Raw genomic sequence first — 27,747 nt, 5'->3', positions numbered from 1 at the left:
ACAGTTGCAAATTAACCAGGTATAGCATAGAGAAAGAAATCAATGATAGCAAAGCAAATATATGCTAAAGCTTTCTTTACACATAGATGTTTAAAAATGCATCAAAAAAGCAATTAAAAACACCATGAAAGATGCCATGAAAAACGTGCAAAACGCTGTGTGTGAATCCAGTCTACAGAGGGACATTTAGAGAGGAAATTCCATAAAAGAATACAAATAGGGTAAGCCCACCAGTAATGGTTTGTTACCTCACCCCTATATGAGAACAGGAGGGCCCCTTGCTGTCCTGGTTCACATTGTCCATGGAGAAGGGGAATAGTTCCAACCTTGACTGGGGCCTCCTTTCTCTATGGGCCCCTAACAGCAGCAGGGGCTGTCTCTTTGATATGTAAGCACTTGCTTTGTTTGTTTGATTGTCTAATAAAAATCCACAACCACTATATTTAGTGTCCCTCACTGTAAAATAATAAAATCACGTGAACTAACACTTTAAAAGGGTTAACATTTTTCAGTCTGGTCATAATAGTTCATTATAGTTTAAGTCAAAACTCTCGTTCTTACAGTGGACAAGGACTCATCCCTATTTGATCAACATTATTCTAATTTCTTAATGTCCCTATCCCAGCATGCTATTAATATTTTGGGTACATGCTGTGACAAAAAGCTGTTCACTCTGGAGCAGATAACATTAAAATGTCCTTTAAATGTCCCTATGTGAATCATGGTGGTCTCCATGAAGTAACATGTCTCCCATGCCCCCTATGCCCTCTGATCTGGGCACAACAGCCAATTACAAGCATCCCCCAAGATCCCACCCCTGGGGAAGATCTAGTGTCTTTATAAAGGGGAGTTAGTCACTGTCACTCGTCCTATTTTGGCTGTCAGTGCAGACAGGGAGCTGCCTGGAGAAGGATTGACGTTATATTGTAAGGAAGCAGGTGCTTCATCTCCACCACATTCAAGATGAGTGACCAAGCTATGAGCTTTCTCAAGGACTTTTTAGCTGGTGGCATTGCTGCGGCTATTTCTAAGACTGCTGTGGCTCCAATTGAAAGAGTAAAACTGTTGCTGCAGGTAACATCATTAATATTATTATTATGACTGATAGTAGTAGTAGTAGAAGTAGTAGTAGTAGTAGTAGTAGTAGTAGTAGTAGTAGTAGCAGCATTTATATTTGTACTCTATAAAATGCATATAATTCAGATTCTGTAATATTGGGGTAACAGTTCATTGATCCTTATAATTCGATGTATATGTTTTCTTCTATAATGTTTATATTGCTATATATTATATTGCTATATGTGAGGTTAGTAAATGTTTCCACTACTTTATAATAGCCTTTAAAACATGTTGGTAGCAATGTACAAGCAGCTTGAAAGGTCACAAACCACCTTCTAGTGTCAGAATACACGTGATCCAGAACGGGCAGTGGAATAGTCTACGGGGAGGGCACTCCATGACATATGCCAGGCCAAGCTTTGACTGACTAAATATGGAAAGTGTCCCCTGCTCGGCCCATTGACTGTTTTTAGATCTGACCTGTCACATGGTTGCACTGAAACACTTGCCAAGTCACTCTTCTAGACGCTGGCTTCTTACACGTGACACTGCTATGCAATAAATAATGTCTTCATTATTTATGTGAATTGTGTGCTTTGATAATACAAGTAACTGTAATAGTAGAGAACAATTGCTCCTTTCATTGACCTAAAATTTCCGTGCATTGTACATTACAATTATCAACACTGAATCATTTCTATCAACTGCCGTGTAAAATAAATAAGTTAAATGAAAATCAATATAAAATTATTTGTTCTCTACTATAACCAATACAGTTTATCTTTTAATTTAATTCTTAAGCATCATACACACACATACTGTATCTGGCGATGGTAAGGGGTGACGTTCTGGCAGGCAAGTGGACAAACTGAAGTTGCACAAGGTATTCTAGTAAATCTAAAAGATTATGGCCAACGGATAGTTGCGACTATGGTTTTCAATGGTACAATATCCACTACTTGAGCCAATGACAGATAACAACCAGACACCTACATCCACCTATAGGAGTTCCATCTTTGACAGTCCTACGAGAGTTCAGCTGACAGATAGACCGTAGAGGAGCAAAATGTCTGTAGTGTTTTGCAGTGGGATTACTAGAAAAATGAGAAAGGAATACAAAAGAGTACATTATATATCACATTATACTATCTGTCTATCTCATATATACAGTATGTCATATCTCTATCTTTCTTTCTATTTATGTCATATCTATTTATCTATCTTTTGCTATTGTACTGGTTTGGACCCTTCTTGAAAAAGGAGCAGCAATATTTATTACATCGCCTTTCTGTTGGGCCTTTCCCACTGTTTCACAACTCATAGGCCATCCCACAATCATAAAGCCATTTCCTTTAGAACATATGGCCAACGACATCACGCGTTATGGCTATCATTTCTTTGGACATACAGCAGCACATAAGATTGCTGTTTGTGACTTACTGGCTCGCAACATATTACTAGAAAGTTCTAGATTGTGACAGCAGGGCAATCCATGTAAAGGTGCAAAGGCCAAGAAGTGGTAGTGGTGACAACAAACCTACAGTTAGATATGGGGAGACATAAAGTGTGTTACGCAATGGAGGGCCCCAACACAATTTCTGGGTTCCTTGATATTAGTAGACTAATAAAAAAAAATCCACTCCTGTTAGGCCCAATTCACATCGCGCTTGTGCTATCCGCCGGGCGTATACGTTTTTAAACACTAAAAAAGGTATAGCTCGGCGTATACATAGACTATAATGACTGTTTGTCATGGTTTATGTTGGGATACTGTTTTTTGATAGTACTGAAAAGCATAGTGTGCTATGCTATTCTGTACTTCAAAAAAACGTATACGCGAAGTAAGGTGTTTTTTTTAGCATTGATCTCAATGGACGACGTATGCAAACGTAATGCTATACGTCGTTTGTATCCGTTTACATGCAGTAAATCTATCAGTTTTTTTCTTTTTCTTTTTCCATCAGTGTTTACCTTAAAAAAAAAAAGGAAAGTTTTTTTTAGGTAAAAAGACAGACAAACGTATACCAACATATGAGTATGTACTAACCATACACGTTATAGAAAACAGACGTAAACAGAAAATGGTACACATGTGTATACGTTTTTAATGGTACAAGTTTTTATTTAAACAAACGTATACGCTCTGAAAATAGAACAAACGCGATGTGAATGGGGCCGTAGAAAATTTTCCATTTCCTTTTTACTATTCTATGATTTTTTTTTAGCACTTTTATACATCCATAACTCTTTAAATGTAGCAGCCCATTGTGGCCCACAGTCAAGACCTTCTATAATGCTGGTCAACAAAATAGGTTTAATGCAATGCAGCGGCAATTCGAAACTGAGAAGATGCTAAAAACTGAATTGCCCCCCCAAAATCTCATGTTGGGACAACACAAGCAATGGTGGATTATTTGTTGCCTATGCTGAACTGTTAAACCCAGCTCATACTACGGTTTCCAAAAGGAGTTCTATAGTGTCTTCTTTTGAAGATGCTAAGTCATGGCAGTCATCTAGTGATAAGTTACATGGCGACTATAAGGCCATTCTGAGTTAATAAAGGGGAACCCTTCAATCGAGACCTTCATCCATTAGCTAAAGCAAAAAGAAGCAACAAAGAGCGTCTCTATTTGGAGGACTCAGAAAATCCATGCATTACATGGATAGCCCACTGATTTTAATAGGGTCCATGTAATGCTTAATTTGTCCTGTGGTGGCACTGCAGGAGAACTGAACACTTGCTGCCTGGTTCCTACACAGATTACAGCTGATTGCTAGGGGTCCCAATAGCAACATAATATGGAATTTGTAGGGGTTGTAATACTTTAGAAAGGCACACGCCTTTTGTTGAGCTAAAATCTGCAACTTTTTACATCTCTCGCCACTTTCTAAAAGTGCTGAGAAAAGGGGCAGGGTTTATCCAACGAGTAGGGGCCACAACCGGACTGACAGTTTACCTTTTTTGCAAATTTTTGGCGCAAATCTACACGTACTCTTAGCAGGTGTAGATTTGAATTTCTGTCGCATGGAATGCCAATGACACGTCAAATTTATTAAGTGTGTGCACCTCTTAATAAATTGGGCGCATTCTCCGACGTCAATTTTTTAAAGAGGCTCTGTCACTAGATTATAAATGCCCTATCTCCTACATAATCTGATCGGTGCTGTAATGTAGATAACACTGGTTTTAATTTTGAAAAACAATCATTTTTTAGCAAGTTGTGAGCAATTTTAGATTTATGCGAATAAGTTTCTTAATGCCCAACAGGGCGTTTTTAACTTTTGACCAAGTGGGCGTTGTAAAGAGGAGTGTATGACGCTGACCAATCAGCGTCATACACTTCTCTCCATTCATGTCCATTTGTACTCAGCAAAGCGTGATCTCGCGAGATCAAGAAGTGATGTCACATACACCCACATTAACTTTCCTGACGTGTCTTGTAGAGTGAATAGACATTGCCTCCAGCCAGGACGCGATGTCTATTCACACTCCCGACACTTTGGTCTTTAGGACTGCCGTTTCAAACGCCAGTCTTACTATATTCCCACCAGTGTTCTTAGGCTGGGTTCACACGACCATGTTACGTCCGTAATGTACGGAACGTATTTCGGCCGGAAGACCCGGACCGAACACACTGCAGGGGGCCGGGCTCCTAGCATCATAGTGATGTACGATGCTAGGAGTCCCTGCCTCGCTGCAGGACAACTGTCCCGTACTGTAATCATGATTACAGTACGGGACAGTAGTTCCACGCAGAGGCAGGGACTCCTAGCGTCGTACATCACTATGATGCTAGGAGCCCGGCCCCCTGCAGTGTGTTCGGTCCGGGTCTTCCGGCCGAAATACGTTCCGTACTTTACGGACGTAACATGGTCGTGTGAACCCAGCCTTAGAGTGTTGCATTCGATTTTTAGTAACACAAAGTTATGAGCCATGTCAACGGGATTTAATCGCTATATAGAGCACTTTCATTCTAGAGATGTGTGGCTTCCTGAGATTTTACAAAAGGGATCATGTGAGTCTATGAGGTGAAAAAAGCTGTATCGGAACATCTGTTGAGGGAGACTTTAGGTCAGGTTAGTGGCTTATTAGTTTGGAAACTAGAGGATTGAATGAGGAAAGGAGACACTTGACAATGTTTATATATAAGATTGTGAGGAGAGGATGAGGTTATAGTCAGAGCAGAGGTTTCATGTAAGTTTGTGCCTAGAGATTAGAGAAGTTGTCTGACGTAAGAAAAAAGGTCTACTTTTTCTTCCATATACAGTGCCACTCTTTCCTATAGACTGTGTCGGGCCTTGCAGCTCAACACTATGCAAATGGAGGTGGATAAGTCAAGTGTTAAATCAATAAAGAATAAATTGGACAGGGGCCAGTCTGATCTTTAAAAGGTCACAGAGGATGGCATGGCAGTGATCTAGCTGGGATACGATAAGTATATGGGCTAGCATTTTGGTTGTCTAAACATTTTTTATTTTTTTTTTAGTTGAAGACTGCAGTCGTTGGCGAGTGTTAGGCTGGGTTCACACGACCTATTTTCAGGCGTAAACGAGGCGTATTATGCCTCGTTTTACGTCTGAAAATAGGGCTACAATACGTCGGCAAACATCTGCCCATTCATTTGAATGAGTTTGCCGACGTATTGTGCAGACGAACTGTCATTTACGCGTCGTCGTTTGACAGCTGTCAAACGACGACGCGTAAATGGACTGCCTCGGCAAAGAAGTGCAGGGCACTTCTTTGCCACGTAATTTGAGCTGTTCTTCATTGAACTCAATGAAGCACAGCTCAAGATTTACGAGCGTCTCAGACGGCTCGCAAAATGCGAGGAGGAGCATTTACGTGTGAAACGAGGCAGCTGTTAACAGTCTGTCTTTTCACACGTAAATGCCTCTCATCGTGTGAACATACCCTCAATGTGAGGTTTCAAAAACACAGAGCAGAATTAAAGCAGTACATGAAGTCACGATTCATGGGCAAAAATGATGCATAAGGGTATGTGCACACACAAAATAAAAAACTTCTAAAAATACAAAGCTTTTTTCAAGGGAAAACAGCTCCTGGTTTTCAGACGTTTCTTAATCAAAGTCGCGTCTTTCGCAGCATTTTTAATGGCCTTTTTGGAGCTGTTTTTCTATAGAGTCAATGAAAAATGGCTCCAAAAACGGCTTCTTTTTGCGGCCGCTTTTTTACGTGGCCTTGTTTTGAAAAACAGCCGCGTAAAAAATTGCCCCGTTGGAACAGAACACCGTTTTTCCCATTGAAATCAATGGACAGATGTTTGGAGGCATTCTGCTTCCGATTTTTCAGCAGTTTTTCAGGACTTTTACAGCCCGAAAAACATCTGAAAACACTCCGTGTGAACATACCCCTACATGATGCATATAAATTGAGGCACTAGACATGTTCTAATAATGAGATTTACTTTGAATGATTAAAAAAAATCCTTAAAACATCAAAGGAAAGATATGCAGAAGTGCAAACATGATATTATATAGCAAAATGTTCAAAGTGAGAAAAAGATCAGCACTGCTTTGCCTCCTGGAGCAATACAAGTCCCAATAATCAGATGACCACATAGGTCTAAACGGGTTCAATTGAATCCACCACAGGTGGTGCCAGTGGTGTGATTAGACAAGCACAGGTATAATAGTAAAAAGTAGAAAAATATCCACGGCACTCACCATTCAGTAGAATTTTCATTTAATGTTGCGGCAGGCAAACAAACGCAGTATGTATGGGGAGCACAAGCCTACGGCCGTTTCGTGTATACCCAAGCTATGGGAGGCCTTAACAAAGAGTGGGTACACGCGAAACAGCCGTAGGTTTGTGCTCCACATCCATACTGCCTTTGTTTGCCTGCCACAACATTAAATGAAAATTCTACTGAATGGTCAGTGCCGTGGATATTTTTCTACTTTTTACTGATATTATATGCAATGGACATTATGGGATATTTAATGTTCAATCCTAAACATGTAAATGCTTATGTGTATTGCTCATGTAATGAATGTAATTCGCACTGTAACATATATCCTGCAATGTATTGGCACCTTATATTTAGACTACTATTCGCATGAAAATGTAAACTTTTTAGCATGCATGTATACTTACCTCCTTCAACCTTTCTCTTTAGGTCCAGCATGCCAGCAAGCAGATTTCAGCGGACATGCACTACAAGGGAATCATGGACTGCGTGGTCCGAATTCCCAAAGAACAAGGCTTCATTTCCTTCTGGAGAGGCAACCTTGCTAATGTCATCCGTTATTTCCCAACCCAAGCTCTCAACTTTGCCTTCAAGGACAAGTACAAGCAAATCTTTCTGGGGGGTGTGGACAGGCACACTCAGTTCTGGAGGTTTTTCCTTGGTAATTTGGCATCTGGAGGAGCTGCTGGTGCCACTTCTCTGTGCTTTGTGTACCCTCTGGATTTTGCCAGAACCCGTCTAGCTGCTGATGTGGGTAAAGGTCCAGCCCAGAGAGAATTTAGTGGCCTTGGAGATTGCTTAACCAAGATCTGGAAGTCAGATGGTGCCAAAGGTCTCTACCAGGGATTCAATGTGTCTGTCCAGGGCATTATCATTTACAGAGCAGCCTACTTTGGTGTCTATGATACTGCTAAGGGTAAGAGAAAACCAATGATAATGTTTGAACGTAGATACTAAATTTTTTTTTTACTAACATTTAATTCATATACGGCTCAGAAAGTTCCTCCTGTCCAGCCTGAGCTATGCGATGTGCTTAATGTTATTTTAAAGGGGTTAGTTTTCCTTTAAGTGAGTGGGATGTTTATAAGATTTAACTGATGAGTTAAAAAAAATCTTAACAGGTCTAATAACATTAAATCCATAACGAACTGCATTAGTTCAGTTACATTTAGCGTGGCAATATGCCATTATCTCATACTAAGCCACTGTTTGTGATTTTCTTAAAGGCATGCTGCCGGATCCCAAGAACGTGCACATTATGGTGAGCTGGATGATTGCTCAGTCTGTCACTGCCGTAGCTGGTCTGGTCTCCTATCCCTTCGACACTGTCCGCCGTCGTATGATGATGCAGTCCGGCAGGAAAGGAGGTAATATAAGTCTGGTTAAAATGAAAAAGGTTTAATTTGGGACCAGTAGTCCATAAATTGGGACCGATATGCATTGAGACAAGAGGTCATCTCCAAATTCCTCCTACTTAGGGCTCATCCAGACGAGCGTAAAGCTCGTCCGTGTTCGGTGCGTGGAAATCACCCACAGCACATGGACCAATTGATTTCAATGGGGCTATTCTCACATGCGTGAGTCGTCATGCAGCGAGAGTCCGTTGCGCGAGACGCACTGCATGTCTGTGTTTTCATGCACCTAAGCGCCCAATGAAGTCAATGGGTGCGTAAAAACCAACGCACAGCACACGGATGCAAATAATGCAGATTTACGCATCAATTCCATTTTTTTTAAAAAGCGCTTTGCGAGTGCGTGAAAAACACAGGCCACTCGCAAACACACTGATGCAATAACGCAATGCTCACGGACAGATTTACATGTGTAAATCTATCACGCTCGTGTGAATGTAGCCTTAGGCCTTATTTACACGAGCGTGTTAAACGGCCGTCCCGCGGACCTTCGTAATTCAATGTGGCCATTCACACGGCCGTTGTTTCAACGGACCGTGTGAAAGGTCTGTGAGAAAATAGGACATGTCCTATTTTTTCACGCTGCACGCATCCCTCCATAGACTCTAATCTATGGGGGATGCGAGACATCGCGTCCCGCAGCACAGAGCACGGATGCACCTCGGATGTGAACTGCAGTTTTTCAAGTCCGAGATGCGCAACGGTCGTGTAAATAAGTCCTTAGAGTAGCCTGTAGTCTTGCTGGTTAAAGGGGTTTTCCAGCTTCTGACAACTGATGACCTATCCACCGGATAGGTCATCAGTACATGATCTGTGTGGGTCCGACACCTGGGCCCCACACAGATCAGCTGGTCCAGTACCTCCGTGCACCGGACGTACAAGCCGGAAGCAGTTCGCTCCGGCCATGGAATAGCGTCCGAGCTGCAGTACGGCCGCTATGCGATGTACAGAGCCAACTGCTTCCAAGCTCCGTACATAGCATTATGTGGCACAACATCCGGTGCCCACAGGCCACCGAAGCGGCTTATCAGTGAGGGGTCCGGGTCTCGGACCCGCACCGATGATATACTGATAACCTATCCGGTGGATAGGTCATCAGTTGTCAGAAGGTGGAAAAACCCTTTAATGTTGCTTCCTGGGACACCATCAGTTAGCCATCATTTTCTGCAAATGTCTACTCTACTCTACTTTATCAGCCTTTGGCTGTTTAACTAAGGTAATCTTTTAGAATCTCCATTTAGTACCTACAGCGAGCGTAACATATATACCGTGAGCTGGGCCAGATTATGTAAAATGTCATGTTGTATTCCCCTATAAAACACAGCATTCTTCCCATTGCTGCACAGTTTAACCCTATATAAAATGTCAAACACTTCACTGATATTTTTAGACTTTGGTTTACATACACTCATTGTCAGACACTTGTTATTGTCCTTTGAATTTTCACTTTAGTAACACAAAAAATAATTACATTTACTGTTGGATTTGGTCAGAAAATATTAAACCGCTACCTTTTTAGGAAACAGGACCACTCTTGTCCATGGGCTGCGTTTGGCATTGCAGTTCAGCTGCACTCAAGTAAATTAGATGAGCTGCAATGCCAGAACGAATTGTGGAGCTGTTGTTTTTTCTTATAATCCTGAACAACCTATTAGACTAGATGCACACGTAGCAAAAAACTCCCCGCAAATCAGTCTAAAGATTACACGTGGATTTTGCTGTGGATTTCATCCCTCTAAATAAAAGGGGTAAAATCAACTATTAAAATCTGCAAGAGAAATTGACATGCTGCGGATTTCAAAATCCGTATAGCAGGAAAATTTCAGTGCAGGAAAATTCCACAGCCTGTAAATGCGATTTTTTTCAGATCTGATCTAAATGGCTAATACTGTATTCCGCTGTGGATATTTCATTCTATTCGGGCAGAGCTGTAATCCTTGACTACGGTTTAGCTACAGGGAGTCTGAGGTAGTCTGACATCCACCTCCTGTCTCATCATTGGTTCAGGCTGCTGCTCTCTCCCTCCCCGCTGTAGCTCCGCCTCTTCAGATTGGCTGCTGTGTATAAACACAAGACCAGCACAAGTGTTCATGAAAAGTGAATTTATATAATTATTATTATAAAAACGACTTAAATCGCCAATGTAAAGATAAACATTGGGTAATTACCACACCTATACTGAGGTTAACGAACCGAAGAGTATATTCAAGCAGTACGTCAAATCGTGGTTAACTTCTGCGATTACAGCAAAATACTTGTTGATGCTAAATGGCAGCAAACCTGCGGCTTATGGCAGTAATTGACCGCGATTTGACCGCACCTTCTGACTATACCGTTAACAAAATGCAACCAAAGTCACTATGGTTACAAAGAAGGCATTTGAAAAATTGCTGATCTTGAGATAGAGATTTATACGATGAAACAACGTGGAGTATTCCTGTAAATTATTTATAGAAATGTACAAACTGGGTTTATGTGTAATTCTATTCATAACCTACTAGAATCTTTCCAAGTTTCTGCTCTCTTCCTAATATTTTGAATGTTTGTGTCCCAATCAGCCGATATCATGTACACGGGAACAATTGACTGCTGGAAGAAGATTGCCAAAGATGAAGGATCTAAAGCCTTCTTCAAGGGCGCTTGGTCCAACGTTCTGCGAGGCATGGGTGGTGCATTTGTACTCGTATTGTATGATGAAATCAAGAAATACGCATAAACTAATAAAGACGTCATGTTTATCCTTTCTATATACTCCATAAAGACTCAGTGATGCATCTGATTTCAGGGACAAAAATCCTATTTCCTAGGGAAATTAGAGCGTGAAGGGCAGGTATGCAACAAGTACAAGTTTCCCAACCTGTGCGGATGTACACATTAAGACGCATAGTGTGTACATGGGTAGAATTCGTCAAATCTCATGTAATGTACATTGTTGCATTTTGTATGCTTGTTACTGGATCCATGGAAACACGTGAAGGGATGAAGTTATGTAATTTATAAATACAGTGAATAAAAACGTATTACAAAGAATATAATAGTCCCTGTTTACTAAGGAAATGATATCCAAACTTATTTAAGCAAGGAGAGGCCATCAGTGTGTAATGTACGGTAATAGAGGACATCTAATATTGGATGTTCTTATACAACCGCCTCTCTCGTGCCCCCGCCTGTGCACAGTGCCTTCAGCATATAATAGAAACGTAATTTAGATTATTACAACGGCTTCTTAGAGTCATAATAAGATGCTAGAAACCTATTTTTGAAGGGTTCCCTTTCCCCTGTGAAACATAATGATTGGGGCGTTTAATATGCAAAATTACATTACCTGCTTTAATGTTCTCCCGCACGCAGGAGCACTGCACCCTGTACCCCAGTCCACCATTCTGTTCCTTCTTCTACTGCACTAGCAGAGGTTCTGATCAGAGTCCCGGGAGAGCTTCCCATGTTCTCCTAGCCTAAATATTATAATCATTCCCTTTCTGCGAGAAAAAAAGGGTCAACCCCATTAATACAGAACATATATTGGAAAATTCCTCATGGTTTTCAAGATCTCTGCTTGTGGTTATGTAGTACATTCATTGATTACTCATAGGGAATAACATTCTATCCATGGTCATGTGATTAACACACTGGGATCGTTACAGTAAGGGCTCATTTAGATCAGCGTATATGTAGTCCGTGTGACAGCCGTTAAAACAATATTCTTCAATGGGGCCTATTTTACTGCGTGTCACGCATCTCTCCATAGACACTAGTCTATGGGGGATCTGTGACAACTGGCCCTACACAGGTGCACCTCGGACATGAAAAACTGCAGTTTCACGTCCGAGGTTAGCTACACTCGTCTGAATATAGCCTAAGAGCATCAGGGCTGTGGTTTGTAATGACCTCAGCACCCCTGTGTCCATCACATGACAAACACGAGAGAAACTTATTAGTAGACGTGAATTTTAGTGTCCAAAAACCCTGCAGATTCCCACATTTTAGTGTACCTAAAATACGCAAAGGTACGCTTGAAAGGCCACATAATAGTGCCCGGTATAGATGGCCTATCACAGAACATCAGCATATACGTAGACAATGTACTGCGGGACTTTGTCCAGGCTCTCCCCTCTTACGTAAGAGATGCTACTGACATCTTAAAGAGTTTAGAAGGGATAGAGATTCCATCTGGAGCAATGTTAGCAAACTTGGATGTGGAGGCTCTTTATAGCTCCATACCCCATGACCAAGGATGTAAAGCTGTGCGGTGCTTACTTGAAACTCGGGGCACACAATTCAAAGCCCACAATGAGTTAGTCAGAATTAAGTTCAGCATAATGAGAACTAAGAACATTTTTCTATTTGGGGGACAACTCTCACTAAATCAGAGGGACTGCCTTGGGCAGTCCCTGTGACCCCTGTGATGCTAATCTCTATTTGGGCTGGTGGTAGGACCAGTGGTCTTCTCGGGCAGCCTTGCATCATATACCTCACCCATAATCTTATGGGCGAGGTATATAGAAGGACATTTTGATTATTTGGGACGAATTGGTTGACCAATTTAATGAACTTGTGAGCACATGAAATATAAACTGACTGGGTAAATTTCTTACCGCGGAAATACACGCAACATCAATCAACTTTCTAGACATAACCATCACCAAATCGGAAAGGGGTAAGTTCACAACGCTTTTTCATAAATCTACGGCATCGGATAGCCTCCTAGCACGGGACAGTCATCATCCAACGAGTTTGAAAAGAGGGATCTACGCCAAAGGTTCCAAATAAGAGGCTTTCCGGACAAAATACTGAGGTATGCATATCACAATGCATTATCAACAATAGAACCAAGTTAACCAAAAAAAATCATGGGGGGGGGGGGCGGCATCGTCCCCGATTAGAATAGTGGGAACTTATGACAATAGACATTGAGATCAGGACTATATTTCAAAAGTTTTGGGGGATTTTAACTGCTGACAAAGATCTCAACAAAGCAGTTGCCCCTCACTCACGGATCACATTCAGGAGGGGAAAGAACCTCCAGGACCGCTTAGTTCACAGCATTTTACCGAGTGCTCACCACTGGTAGGATGGCTGCCCAATATACCAATGGGAACATTTAAATGCGGATCCTGCAAAGCATGTAAATACATAACCAAAACATTTCAGAGTGCGGTCACAGAACACATTTTTAAGAATAGGGAATTTGGAAACTGTAAATCCAAGGGGGTTGTTTACATTGCAACATGTACCTGCCGACAAAATTATGTTGGCAAAACAATCTGGGAATTCAGGAGAAGAATCCTGGATCACATTGGAAATATCCGTAGAAAAGAAGATACATGTCTAGCAAGACATATGCAAGAGAAACATAATAATAGAGAGGAAGCAAATACATTACAAATGAAAGTCATCAGATCATCCAATCTAGACAGACTCCTACTTCTGGAGTGTAGGTGGATTTACCGACTCAAAACATCAAGCCCAGAGGGTATTAATGATTATCGGTCATTTACCAGTTTCATATAAACATATAGACTTTAACCCCTTCCCGCCGCAGCCATTTTTCAGATTTTCATTTTCGTTTTTTCCTCCCTACCTTCCAAAAGCCATAACTTTAATATTTTTCCGTCGATATAGTCCTATGAGGGCTTGATTTTAGCAGGACGAGTTGTAGTTTTTCGTACGATCATTTATTGTGCCATATAATGTACTAGGAAACGGGAAAAAAATATTTGTGGGGTAGAAAATGGAAAAAAACTGCGATGCCTCAATTGTTTGCGCTTCGTTTTTACGGAATTCAATGTGCAATTAAAACAACATGTTAACTTTATTCTGTGGGACAATACGATTACGGCGATACCAAATATGTATGTTTTTTTTCTATATTTTACAACTAAAAACCTGTGTAAAAAATATAATTTATTTTGTGTCGCCAAATTTTTTATTAGTCGCCCTAGGGGACTTCAACCAGCGATCGTTGGACCGCTTGCACTATATACTGCAATACTAATGAATTGCAGTATATCGTGATTCTGACAGGCTTCTATTAAGCCCTGCCGGAGGCAGCGCTTAATAGGAGCACAAAGATAGCGGACCCAGGGGCTTTCATTAGGCACCCAGGCAGCTATAGCAACCATCGCCACCCCGCGATTGCATGGTGGGGGTGTAATAAGCTGTTAGAGGGGGTCGCTCCCCTCTTTCTAACGATTTAAATGCCGCGGTCGATTTTGCCTGCGGCATTTAACGAGTTAAACGAGCGGGATCGCGCTCGAGCGCGTTCCCGCTCATTACTTTGAAGTGTCGGCTGTAACATGCAGCCAACACCTGCATCGTATGGAGCGGGTTCACTCCGTGAGCCTGTTCCATACTTCCCCTACCCGACTTTGGCGTATGGATACGTCAAATGTGGGGAAGGGGTTAATACAGATTGATCCTCTACTTAGGTCCTATAGATGGGACAGGTTATTTACACAACACTCATCTACTCTCTATATACAGTGAAGGAAATAAGTATTTGATCCCTTGCTGATTTTGTAAGTTTGCCCACTGTCAAAGACATGAACAGTCTAGAATTTTTAGGCTAGGTTAATTTTACCAGTGAGAGATAGATTATATTTAAAAAAAAAACAGAAAATCACATTGTCAAAATTATATCTATTTATTTGCATTGTGCACAGAGAAATAAGTATTTGATCCCTTTGGCAAACAAGACTTAATACTTGGTGGCAAAACCCTTGTTGGCAAGCACAGCAGTCAGACTTTTTTGTAGTTGATGATGAGGTTTGCACACATGTTAGATGGAATTTTGGCCCACTCCTCTTTGCAGATCATCTGTAAATCATTAAGATTTTGAGGCTGTCACTTGGCAACTCGGATCTTCAGCTCCCTCCATAAGTTTTCGATGGGATTAAGGTCTGGAGACTGGCTAGGCCACTCCATGACCTTAATGTGCTTCTTTTTGAGCCACTCCTTTGTTGCCTTGACTGTATGTTTCGGGTCATTGTCGTGCTGGAAGACCCAGCCACGAGCCATTTTTAATGTCCTGGTGGAGGGAAGGAGGTTGTCACTCAGGATTTGACGGTACATGGCTCCATCCATTCACCCATTGATGCGGTGAAGTAGTCCTGTGCCCTTAGCAGATAAACACCCCCAAAACATAATGTTTCCACCTCCATGCTTGACAGTGGGGATGGTGTTCTTTGGGTCATAGGCAGCATTTCTCTTCCTCCAAACATGGCGAGTTGAGTTAATGCCAAAGAGCTCAATTTTAGTCTCATCTGACCACAGCACCTTCTCCCAATCACTCTCAGAATCATCCAGATGTTCATTTGCAAACTTCAGACGGGCCTGTACATGTGCCTTCTTGAGCAGGGGGACCTTGCGGACACTGCAGGATTTTAATCCATTACGGCGTAATGTGTTACCAATGGTTTTCTTGGGGACTGTGGTTCCATCTGCCTTGAGATCATTAACAAGTTCCCCCCGTGTAGTTTTCGGCTGAGCTCTCACGTTCCTCAGGATCAAGGATACCCCACGAGGTGAGATTTTGCATGGAGCCCCAGATCGATGTCGATTGACAGTAATTTTGTATGTCTTCCATTTTCTTACTATTGCACCAACAGTTGTCTCCTTCTCACCCAGCGTCTTACTTATGGTTTTGTAGCCCATTCCAGCCTTGTGCAGGTCTATGATCTTGTCCCTGACATCCTTAGAAAGCTCTGTGGTCTTGCCCATGTTGTAGAGGTTAGAGTCAGACTGATTAATTGAGTCTGTGGACAGGAGTCTTTTATACAGGTAACCATCTAAGACAGCTGTCTTTAATGCAGGTACCAAGTTGATTTGGAGCGTGTAACTGGTCTGGAAGAGGCTGAACTCTTAATGGTTGGTAGAGGATCAAATACTTATTTCTCTGTGCACAATGCAAATAAATATATATCATTTTGACTGTGTGATTTTCTGTTGTTTTTTTTATATAATCTATCTCTCACTGGTAAAATTAACCTAGCCTAAAAATTCTAGACTGTTCATGACTTTGACAGTGGGCAAACTTACAAAATCAGCAAGGGATCAAATACTTATTTCCTTCACTGTAACTTTTTGGACTGGATAGTTGCCAACAATGCTCAAATTATAAATATAGCAAATTTTGATTCCATCAACATCGGTTCCCAATAAGAATAACAGCCTACACACATTGAATAAAATTTTAACCCGTGCCAGACGGAACTACGATTGACAATTCAAGTCACAGCTCATACATTAGTCATCCATAATACAGTATGTCCCGACATCACTCCATCCCTCCTGACGTGGAGGAGGGGTTGGAGCAATGTCTGATCCAAGCCAGCGATGTGGATGGATCATGCACGGTTACACAGTGCAGCACCGATACTCCAATCACTACCCCGAACGTCATCCAGGGGAGGCCGGGTTCAAGCCAGTCAGTGATTGATTTTATTTGTCGAGCCCCTTACGAACGGGGCAGGACATGCACTACGTGCTGTGCTCTTTCATTGGTTAGAAGATATAGGGGGGAGTGCACTTTGTCTCTTAAGACAGAGTGTTTGGCCGCCAACAGCGGCTAGCAATCTACCGTATGTCCACGTCATGCATGAATCGATGCTCCTAGTACATTGTACACTTAGACTTGGAGAATGCTAGAATATCTAACAGATTAATTCTGCAAGCCCTGAAGATTTACGGCAGACATACAAAGTAAAGACACGCGTAGGGCTGATATATGGTAGACATATCGACAAGTGTGCTCCAATAGCACAGCAGCCATTCACTCTGTACTTGGTGCAGGTGATCAGGATTGTAAAACATACAGGAATAGCCCAGTGCTGACGACTTTACAAGTGGGGTTACCAGTCCCTACTTGGAACAATGATATTGTAAAGGAAAATATCTACTATTATTTATAGCAAAATCCAAGATACAAGATAGTACTTCAAACGTAGTGAAAAATAGGATCACTTTAATCACCCCTTGCGACGTTTCAGCCCTACTCAAGCAAGAGAAAGGCCCCATTGAGTAGGGCTGAAACGTCGCAAGGGGTGATTAAAGTGATCCTATTTTTCACTACGTTTGAAGTGCTATCTTGTATCTTGGATTTTGCTGGTTATTTGGGACACTGGTTGTGTGTCTGAACAGGAACTTTTGCGCCCTACACTGACGGAACGGTGCTGCTTTTTACTAATATATATATGCATATATATATACATACATACATACATACACACAATATTGTCTACTAAATCACTTTAATTAAATAAGTGTCAATGTAAAGTGCAAAAGCACTAAACAAATGATTATTGATACATTTCTATCATCAGTCAGGTCATGCAGACATACTGATCGAACCAAACATCAACGTTTACGTGGTAACCAGAAACAAATATATCCCTAATGGGTAAAAGACTCAGTGAGAAATAAATTATATGTTCTATGGAAAATTAACAGGAAATTAATACAACTAACAGTGACAAAATCACATGACAAGGATAGATTTTTATTCACTGGAAATAAACTATGAATGTACCAGCTGAACAACAACAAGCAGAGATCTTGAAAACCATGAGGAATTAATACAGAAAGTATATTGTAAAGTTGTATAACTTATACCAAAAATAACATTAATTTGATGGAAACTGGACAACCCATTTAAGTGTAATTTATGGTTGTCTGGGCATGGGGGGGGAATCATACTGATGACCTTTCCTCAGTATATGATCACTGGGGGTCTGACCCTCTTCACTTGAATAGGAGCAGTGCTGCAGTACAGCTGCTATAGTGGTCAAAACCTTCTGCTTACAGCACTGGCCACTGCATAACTTGCGGTGCCGGAGTCAGCTGATTGGTGCAGGGGTCGGACCCCCTACCCATCATATACTGGTGACCTATCCTGTGGATAGGTCATCAATATGAAAAACCAAACTGTGACCAGACAACCCCTTCTACCCACTGGAGAAAAGGGTGGTTTATGGGGTATAAAAAAAATATATATATTTTTTTTTTTAATTGTAAAGAGAATGGTAAAAAAAAAAGCCAGCTTTCTACTCGAATTAGATACAATATGACTATTAATTCATCTAAAAGGCATCAAGTGTTCATTCTGTGACTTTCTGGTAGACCAGTAAGTGAACCCTGATCCAGAGTTTCTCCTCTTTGGGGCAAAAACATCATATGTCTCCATAAGTGCCCTAAGAGGTGCAACCACTAAAGCAACTTTGAGGGAATTGTGGCAGTCACTGGGCAATACAAGTTAGATCTATGCACTAAAGATGGAGTAATTTATAGGACCATTCAAGAATAAGTATATGGTGGAGCGCTTTGAGGCTGCCTGGTACATGTGCATTTTTAATGTTACTTTTCCAGGCGTTATTAGTATCCACATTTCTATGAAATACCCGCTTGTACATGGCCACAATTTAAGAAAAGGAATGAACGAGACTGCAGGATTATTAAAATAAAAAGCGCGAAATGTTTGCAGACCGTTATTTATGGTCGGAGGAGGACTTTAGGAGAGGGGATAGAGGCAATGACCTTTTGACAGCAGTGGCCAGAAAAGGGTGAGAAGAGTTCAGTAGGTGAAATGCTGGGGAAAGGTTCCCTTTAAGTACTGTGCAAAATAAGAGACCCCATTTATATAAGTTCCAGCCAAAATGGCCATTGGGTACAAGTTATAGTCATTCTTCAGCTAAAAGAGCTGAGAAAATTTGATTCAAAACAGGTTTTCCTTCTGTTGGGTAATGTAGTGAAGTGAAACCACAAACATGTGAGACCAAGAACCATAGTCAGAAAAGTGGTTGTATGTCTTTTTTAAAAACACAAAAACTAACATTTTCAAAATTACCCTATTATGTAATTCTGAGTTAACAGAGGGGCGGTCATATGTTTAGCACCCTCGTCCATTAGCCATAGTGGAGAACAGCTACAAAGCCATCTCTCTCTCTGGATGACCCAACATGTCTATACATTAAACGAATCTCTCACTTATTTCAATGAGAACTGTGTAATGCTTAAAGGCTTTGTACACCTTTGAAATATTATATATATATATATATATATATTATACATGCGCGCGCGCACACACACACACACACACACACACACACGTGACTGGTGAAACTTTCAAAATACTTTTTATTTTTAAAAAAAAATCTTTTTGAGATACAGCTGCTTTGTATAAGGTACACAGAGCAGCTGTATCGTGCGCTAAGACCTGAATCAGTTATGACTTTTAGACCTTCAAATCAATAGCAGCTCGATCCTGTGTGTCAGAGACCCACAGCACCGGCTGTCACTGAAGCAGATACAGGTTTCAGCGCTAGATACAGCTGCTCTATATACAGGATACAAAGCAGCTGTATCTCAAAAAATAAAGAGTGATTAGAAAGTTGCACCAATCACACTGATACACATTATAAAAATAAAACAAAAAACAAAGACGATTTCAAAAGATGTTATGTACGTTATAGGCTTTTAATTTTTTCCTATGGTGGCGCTATAGGGAAATTCAGCACTTGAAGCCTGGTTCGCCCACTGATTACAACTGATCGCTAGGGTCCTAGCAACAAGAATCTTCTAACAAGGGATTGTCCAAAGCGGACAATACCCTAAAAGATTTGTTATATAACTTAGGAAGAAAAATAGACATGAATATTTAGAGTATTTCTCCCTCTACAGAAAAAAACAAAAACACTTACAGTTGTACAGAATTATTTTCACGTAGGATATACTTTCATTATACCATCATGAAACAGTTCAAGGTTTACCAAGTCATTAAAAGACGAGATCTTTAATCCGAGCACATTTTTTTACAATATAAAAATTGGGTAAAAAGATACAGACGCAAAAGCAAAGACAATAGTTGCTCAAAACAGCCCCAAGCCTGCAGCTATGTAAATGAAGTATATCGATATATAAAAGCAGGTATGTGATAAGTAATAAAAGCAACAGCTCTATAGGAGCAGCATAATATACATACATAATGCAGAACTAAAAAGGTCCACAGTCCACAGAATGTTATCATCACTGCATCATCCTGGCCCCTAGGGTAAGATATGCACAATAGTGTGGGTCGCTTTTGAACATAGAATAAACCATTAAAGGGGTACTTTATCAGACATAGCCTTCACATGTATACGAGGAAATTGCATGTACAAAAACCTCGTATTCTCAGAATTGCTGTGATATAATATGCTAGCAGATACAGCAGCTGATATCTATCTCTTTTGTTAATCCTTGGTCCCCATATACTCATTAAGACTTGTCAACACATTCTATCTTTATGGACACAACCCCTCATTGCTTACTACATGCACTAAAGAAAAACTCCATTCATTGAGATTCCCATAGGACAGTAGTGATTTTATATTTCAGTTAGGTCGCTCGATACATAATTTCCACGCTAGGCAGAACATATGAAAATCTGTCAGCGGACACCTGTGTAGAGAATGCAAATCAACATACCGCTGAAACTTTCTGGCGTAAGAAAAAATAAATAAATAAAATAAAATATATTATATATATATATATATATATATATATATTCAAACAGAGAAAGCAGCAGCACTCAATCTCAGTAAGAGAAAGCTTACATATGTGAACGGGTGCCAGCAAGCAGTCCAGATCCTAGGACTGTATCAATATTCAGGTGAAAAAAATCTTGCAGCACTCCAACAGGATGAATGAAAAAAACTGTGATTTATTCAAGCCAACATACAGCGGTGCGACTTTTCAGTCCAACATTAGGACTTTTTTCAAGCATAATGGTGTGTACAAGAGTCATGGTTTATATAGTGTGCATCAAATACAAGCAATCAAGCTCATTACAATAGTATCAAAAATACAAACAGCATTTAGTTACGTGTAAAACAAAAGTTACGGTATCAAAAAATAATACATTGATACAGAAAGTGACAAGTGACATATTAAAAGCATCTAAAAACGTCTATATATTAGAACAACTTAATATAGACCTAATTACAATTTAATCAAATATTCAACAAGATGTGTATCAAGTTACGGCTCGCAGACCACTGACCAATCAAAAGACTGATATTTAATTTATGCAAAGGGCTCGTATGTGTTTGACTCAAGTCCTCCCTATCAGGCATTTATTGTTAGCAGGTGCGCATGCGTCAGGCTGACAGCACCAGGAAGTGACGTCTATAGTATGCTGCCTGGTTACAGGTAATCAACAAACTCCTGACGCCATTGTGCACACATTCGACTAGCGAGAACAGGAAAGAAATTCCGGAACACGTTGCCAAGTGACAGGTAACAATCAATATTATTGTAAATAGCTTATCAAGCAAAATTTTTCAAAAATACATATAGACACAAAATAAATCGAACCACGGAATGACAGAATTTATAAATATTCAAGACATATATATGTCCGAAGATGTCCAGGATCAGTATCAAGAAAAGGTAAAAAACCTGTATATACAAATGTATATGTATGAGAGGGAAGCAGCAACAAAAACGAAGTGCAGCAAATAAATCCATTCATAAAAATGTAATAGAAATTCTATATAATCGATGCCAGTTATAAGGTATATTAAACTGCGGATAAAGGATTCACACGAAAGTGGAGGGATCAGGGTCAGTTATGTGCTCCATGAAAACCTACACCAAGGTTAGTAGAACGACAGTATCACACTCCCGTGTGCCAAGTCCAACCACAATAACCAGCAATCATGTATCGAACCCATGAGACCTCCACAGTAGTTTATTAGATCAGTCAGTTTATACACTAATATTTAAATTATTGCTGCGCCCCTTTCACATACATTTAAATAAATATTTTCCAAAACATTAATACATGAAAACTATTCACAGGACATCAAAATTTGAATATCCAATTTCCATCTTCCATTTATTCTTTGTCAATTTTGTATCTTGTGGTCTGAAGTGGTCTACATTCACCTTATGATCTAAAAAATAAAGTGTCAAAGATCAAGGTATATATATATATATATATATACATCTCATATAAAAAAATACAAAACATAAAAAAATATATTATAATAATAGACAAAAGAAGGACATTGCTAGAGGATGAATGCAGATGTCAGAGATTAGTCTCAGAGAGTAGCCCTAGCGACATTAAATTCAACATTGAGGCCTTTCGGTCTCAATGTTTCCAAAAGGAAAATCCACTTTAATTCACATTTATGTAGTAATACATTCCTATCACCCCCACTCTGGGGAAGTGGAATATGTTCCAAAATCATACATTTTAAATCTCTTTCGGTATGTCCTAATTCAAAAAAATGTTTCGCTACAGGCAAATCTCGTTTATGTTTCCTAATGGAATACCGATGGTTATTCAACCTAGTTTTGAAGTCGCAGGTGGTTTCACCAACATATAATAACTGGCAGGGGCACCATAACACGTAAATTATCCAATCAGAATCTCACGTAAAGTGCTGTCTAATGTTGTACTTTCTGTGTGTTTGAGGGTGCTCAAATACATTGCCCCTACACATGAGTGGACAATTGATACATTTATAGCAGGGAACATTCCCTGGTTTTAACGATCTCAATAAGGTCTGTTTACCACTACTGGATATCTTACTTGTCTTGGATTTAACCAGTTTGTCACGTAGTTTGTCAGTTTGGGCTATATATCAAGGATACGGATCGAAACACTCTCTTAAGATTTGAAAGTAGCCATCCCAAAAATATGATAAGATCATTACCATATAGTCAGATGGTTAGACTTAAACGTATTGTTGATGACCCTACTGAATTGGATTCATCCTTAGATCGTTTGGTATCTAATTTTGTAGAAAGAGGATATCCTAAACGGTTACTATATGCTCATAAAACAAGAGTTGATGGTATCCCTAGGGATAAGTTAATAAAAACTACTAAAAAAGTGGACAAACATCGGATACCATTTATTTCCACCTATGATTCTGAATAAACATTGGCGAATTATTAGTAACAGTTATGAACATATTGGTGAGCTTAACAGCCCACCTCTTATGTCATTTAGGAGACCTCGAAATCTACGTGACAAACTGGTTAAATCCAAGACAAGTAAGATATCCAGTAGTGGTAAACAGACCTTATTGAGATCGTTAAAACCAGGGAATGTTCCCTGCTATTAATGTATCAATTGTCCACTCATGTGTAGGGGCAATGTATTTGAGCACCCTCAAACACACAGAAAGTACAACATTAGACAGCACTTTACGTGAGATTCTGATTGGATAATGCCCCTGCCAGTTATTATATGTTGGTGAAACCACCTGCGACTTCAAAACTAGGTTGAATAACCATCGGTATTCCATTAGGAAACATAAACGAGATTTGCCTGTAGCGAAACATTTTTTTGAACTAGGACATACCGAAACAGATTTAAAATTTATGATTTTGGAACATATTCCACTTCCCCAGAGTGGGGGTGATAGGAATGTATTACTACATAAATGTGAATTAAAGTGGATTTTCCTTTTGGAAACATTGAGACCGAAAGGCCTCAATGTTGAATTTAATGTCGCTAGGGCTACTCTCTGAGACTAATCTCTGACATCACAAAACGAAAAGATTCCACAGCACTGGACTGCAAGTGGGTGCACGCCTCAAATAGACCTGGTCCGCGGTCCTGGATATCAAGCAGACAAAAAACGGACAGAGGCAGCACTTCCAAAAAGAGCAAGAGCTATTTATTCACCCATGCGACGTTTCAGTCCAATGCTTGAAAAAAGTCCACTGGACTGAAACGTCGCATGGGTGAATAAATAGCTCTTGCTCTTTTTGGAAGTGCTGCCTCTGTCCATTTTTTGTCTGCTTAATCTCTGACATCTGCATTCATCCTCTAGCAATGTCCTTCTTTTGTCTATTATTATAATTATATATTTTTTTGGGTTTTGTATTTTTTTATATGAGATGTATATATATATATACCTTGATCTTTGACACTTTATTTTTTAGATCATAAGGTGAATGTAGACCACTTCAGACCACAAGATACAAAATTGACCAAGAATAAATGGAAGATGGAAATTGGATATTCAAATTTTGATGTCCTGTGAATAGTTTTCATGTATTAATGTTTTGGAAAATATTTATTTAAATGTATGTGAAAGGGGCGCAGCAATAATTTAAATATTAGTGTATAAACTGACTGATCTAATAAACTACTGTGGAGGTCTCATGGGTTCGATACATGATTGCTGGTTATTGTGGTTGGACTTGGCACACGGGAGTGTGATACTGTCGTTCTACTAACCTTGGTGTAGGTTTTCATGGAGCACATAACTGTGACCCTGATCCCTCCACTTTCGTGTGAATCCTTTATCCGCAGTTTAATATACCTTATAACTGGCATCGATTATATAGAATTTCTATTACATTTTTATGAATGGATTTATTTGCTGCACTTGGTTTTTGTTGCTGCTTCCCTCTCATACATATACATTTGTATATACAGGTTTTTTACCTTTTCTTGATACTGATCCTGGACATCTTCGGACATATATATGTCCTGAATATTTATAAATTCTGTCATTCCATGGTTCGATTTATTTTGTGTCTATATGTATTTTTGAAAAATTTTGCTTGATAAGCTATTTACAATAATATTGATTGTTACCTGTCACTTGGCAACGTGTTCCGGAACTTCTTTCCTGTTCTCGCTAGTCGAATGTGTGCACAATGGCGTCAGGAGTTTGTTGATTACCTGTAACCAGGCAACATACTATAGACGTCACTTCCTGGTGCTGTCAGCCTGACGCATGCGCACCTGCTAAGAATAAATGCCTGATAGGGAGGACTTGAGTCAAACACATACGAGCCCTTTGCATAAATTAAATATCAGTCTTTTGATTGGTCAGTGGTCTGAGAGCCGTAACTTGATACACATCTTGTTGAATATTTGATTAAATTGTAATTAGGTCTATATTAAGTTGTTCTAATATATAGACGTTTTTAGATGTTTTTAATATGTCACTTGTCACTTTCTGTATCAATGTATTATTTTTTGATACCGTAACTTTTGTTTTACACGTAACTAAATGCTGTTTATATTTTTGATACTATTGTAATGAGCTTGATTGCTTGTATTTGATGCACACTATATAAACCATGACTGTTGTACACACCATTATGCTTGAAAAAAGTCCTAATGTTGGACTGAAACGTCGCACCGCTGTATGTTGGCTTGAATAAATCAGTTTTTTTCATTCATCCTGTTGGAGTGCTGCAAGATTTTTTCACCTGTGTATATATATATATATATATATATATATATATATATATATATATAAACGTGTCAAATTATTATTTAAAAAGTGTAGCTAAACATTTAACAAATTTTTGACATGTAAAAAGTTTTGATTGGTGGGGGTCTGAGCACTGAGAGCTTCACCAGTCGCTAAAACGAAGCAGCTGAAGCTCGCTGTTTTGGCCTTTTCCGGAAATCCAATGTATCGTACTCTGATACATTGATTTTTGGAAAAAGCCGAACAGAAACGAAGCACTTCAGCTGCATCGTTTTAGCGATTGGTGGGGGTCTCCGTGCTCAGACCCCCACCAATCAAAACTTCTGACATGTCACTATGACATGTCAGAAGTTTGTTAAACGTTTAGCTACACTTAAAATTTTAGTACTTCCCACCTTGTGGAAAAAAAAAATAAAAAATACAACCAAAAACAAAAATGTAATTCACAAAACATTCCCTTTAGGGTATGTTCACACGGCCAAATTTCAGACGTATACGAGGCGTATTTTGCCTCGTTTTAAGTCTGGAAATACGTCTCAAATACGTCGTCAATCATCTGCCCATTACTTTCTATGGGTATAACGCTGTATTGTCCACACGACGCGTAATTTTACGCGTCGTATGGCAATTACGACGCGTAAAATTACGCCTCGTAAAAAGAAGTGCAGGACACTTCTTTGGACGTTTTTGGAGCTGTTTTCTCAGACTCCAATGAAAACAGCTCCAAAAACGGACGTAAAAAACGCCGCGAAAACGGCGTGAAAACGCCGCGAAAAATGCGAGTTGGTAAAAAAAACGTCTGAAAAGCAGGGTCTGTTTTCCCTTGAAAACAGCTCTGGATTTTCAGACGTTTTTGTTGACTACGTGTGAACATACCCTTAAAGGGAACCTGTCACCAGCATTTTGCCTATTAAACCAGCCATACCTGGTGGTAGTGGGTGAAAAATAATTTCTATATAATCTATAATTGTCTTCTTAGTCGGCTATGCACCTTTAGAATTCAGTTTTTAGTGTCCCCACACCGTATGCTAATGAGCATAAAAGAGTCAAATCTTCGTTTGAAAAGAGTCAGATCTTCATTCCTCAAGTCTTTCCGAGTTTACCCCGCCTCTTTACTTTTGATTGACAGCTCTTCGCCTTCCCCCAGCACACAAAATCCTGCGCTTGTGCATTGATGTGCTATTCTGGTGTGTGCGACCAACAGGACACCGGATTATTACGATAAACAGCGCAAAATGTTTGCAGACAGTTATTTACAGTCGGGGGAGGAGTTTAGGAGAGGGGATAACGGCAATGAACTTTTTATAGCAGCGGCCAGTGAGGGATATGTAAAGTTCAATAGGTGACATGCTGGTGACAGGTTCCCTTTAAGACCTGTTAATTTAAAAAAAGAAATTAAAAAAAATGGGGGGGGGGGCTGAAAATCACACTGATAATCTTCTTAAAACCACGACATTCTTTGTTTATTTTTCTGGAGTGATGGCGTGCCGTGCATCCTCGTGACCGCTGTAACCAATCATTGGCTTCAGCAGTGATGCTAGTATGTACAGCACATGACTGTTGAGACCATTGATTGGCTGTAACTTAGAAATATGGCACACCAGGTAGCTTGGTTAAATAAGAGTTCCAGTGACTCACAGTAGCCATGAAGACAGATTATTACAGGTTCCACAGAAAAAGTAAAATTCATATTCAATAAGATCTCTATAGCTTCCTGCGTTTTTTTTCTTCTGATTTAATAAAGCTGCATGTGCATTATCCTCTGATATAGCATAGATCCTGTGAGAATAAAATATTGTGATGTCTGAAAATGAGGTGTAAGATCAGATTTGAAGAGCTTTATAGAAGGGTTAAGCCCCTTTGGTACTGCTCAGAGATTTCTGGAAATCTGACAACAGCCTTAGCAGATGGTCCTTCAAGCCAATGGCAGTTTCAAAATTTGTTGTGTCAGGTTTCCAGTAACAGAAAGCTCTGAGCAGTGACAAAGGGTTACTTATACCATAAAGCCCTTTCATTCTGGAAATTCATTCTGAAAAGTCTGTGATCTCAAAGCACCATTACAATTATTATGTATTTATGACATATCAGAAGATCAGTTTGACTGGAATTCCCCTTTAAGAAATGAATGTGATCTTCTAAACCGTTTAAAAAAAAGAGTGCCTATAATGAAACATTTTATGTGCAAAAACAGTTCTATGGAAACCATTAGAAAGCTTGAAGTACCCTTTTATTAAAAGACTAGTCCAGTACTCCAAAACTGTAAGACCTCCAGATGTTTTGGTAGGAAGCAGTGAATATGTTAACTATATACATTATGTTGAACTTTTCACTCCAGAAATGATA

At 39.8% G+C, this 27,747-nt stretch overlaps 1 protein-coding gene across 1 annotated transcript; it reads left to right on the top strand.

Annotated features, from left to right (window-relative positions):
• The first annotated feature begins 890 nt into the window (after positions 1–890).
• SLC25A4 (solute carrier family 25 member 4) lies at positions 891–11,178 on the top strand. The gene is made up of 4 exons (XM_075849636.1): positions 891–1,074; positions 7,197–7,683; positions 7,994–8,134; positions 10,738–11,178. The coding sequence occupies exons 1-4, from the start codon at positions 964–966 to the stop codon at positions 10,893–10,895; spliced, it is 897 nt and encodes a 298-aa protein (XP_075705751.1). The 5' UTR covers positions 891–963; the 3' UTR covers positions 10,896–11,178.
• The last annotated feature ends 16,569 nt before the right edge of the window (positions 11,179–27,747 follow it).

This window comes from Rhinoderma darwinii, chromosome 1, assembly GCF_050947455.1.
Source record: "Rhinoderma darwinii isolate aRhiDar2 chromosome 1, aRhiDar2.hap1, whole genome shotgun sequence".
In the NCBI taxonomy this organism is placed as follows: domain Eukaryota; kingdom Metazoa; phylum Chordata; class Amphibia; order Anura; family Rhinodermatidae; genus Rhinoderma; species Rhinoderma darwinii.
This window is presented reverse-complemented; position numbering and strand designations above follow the sequence as displayed.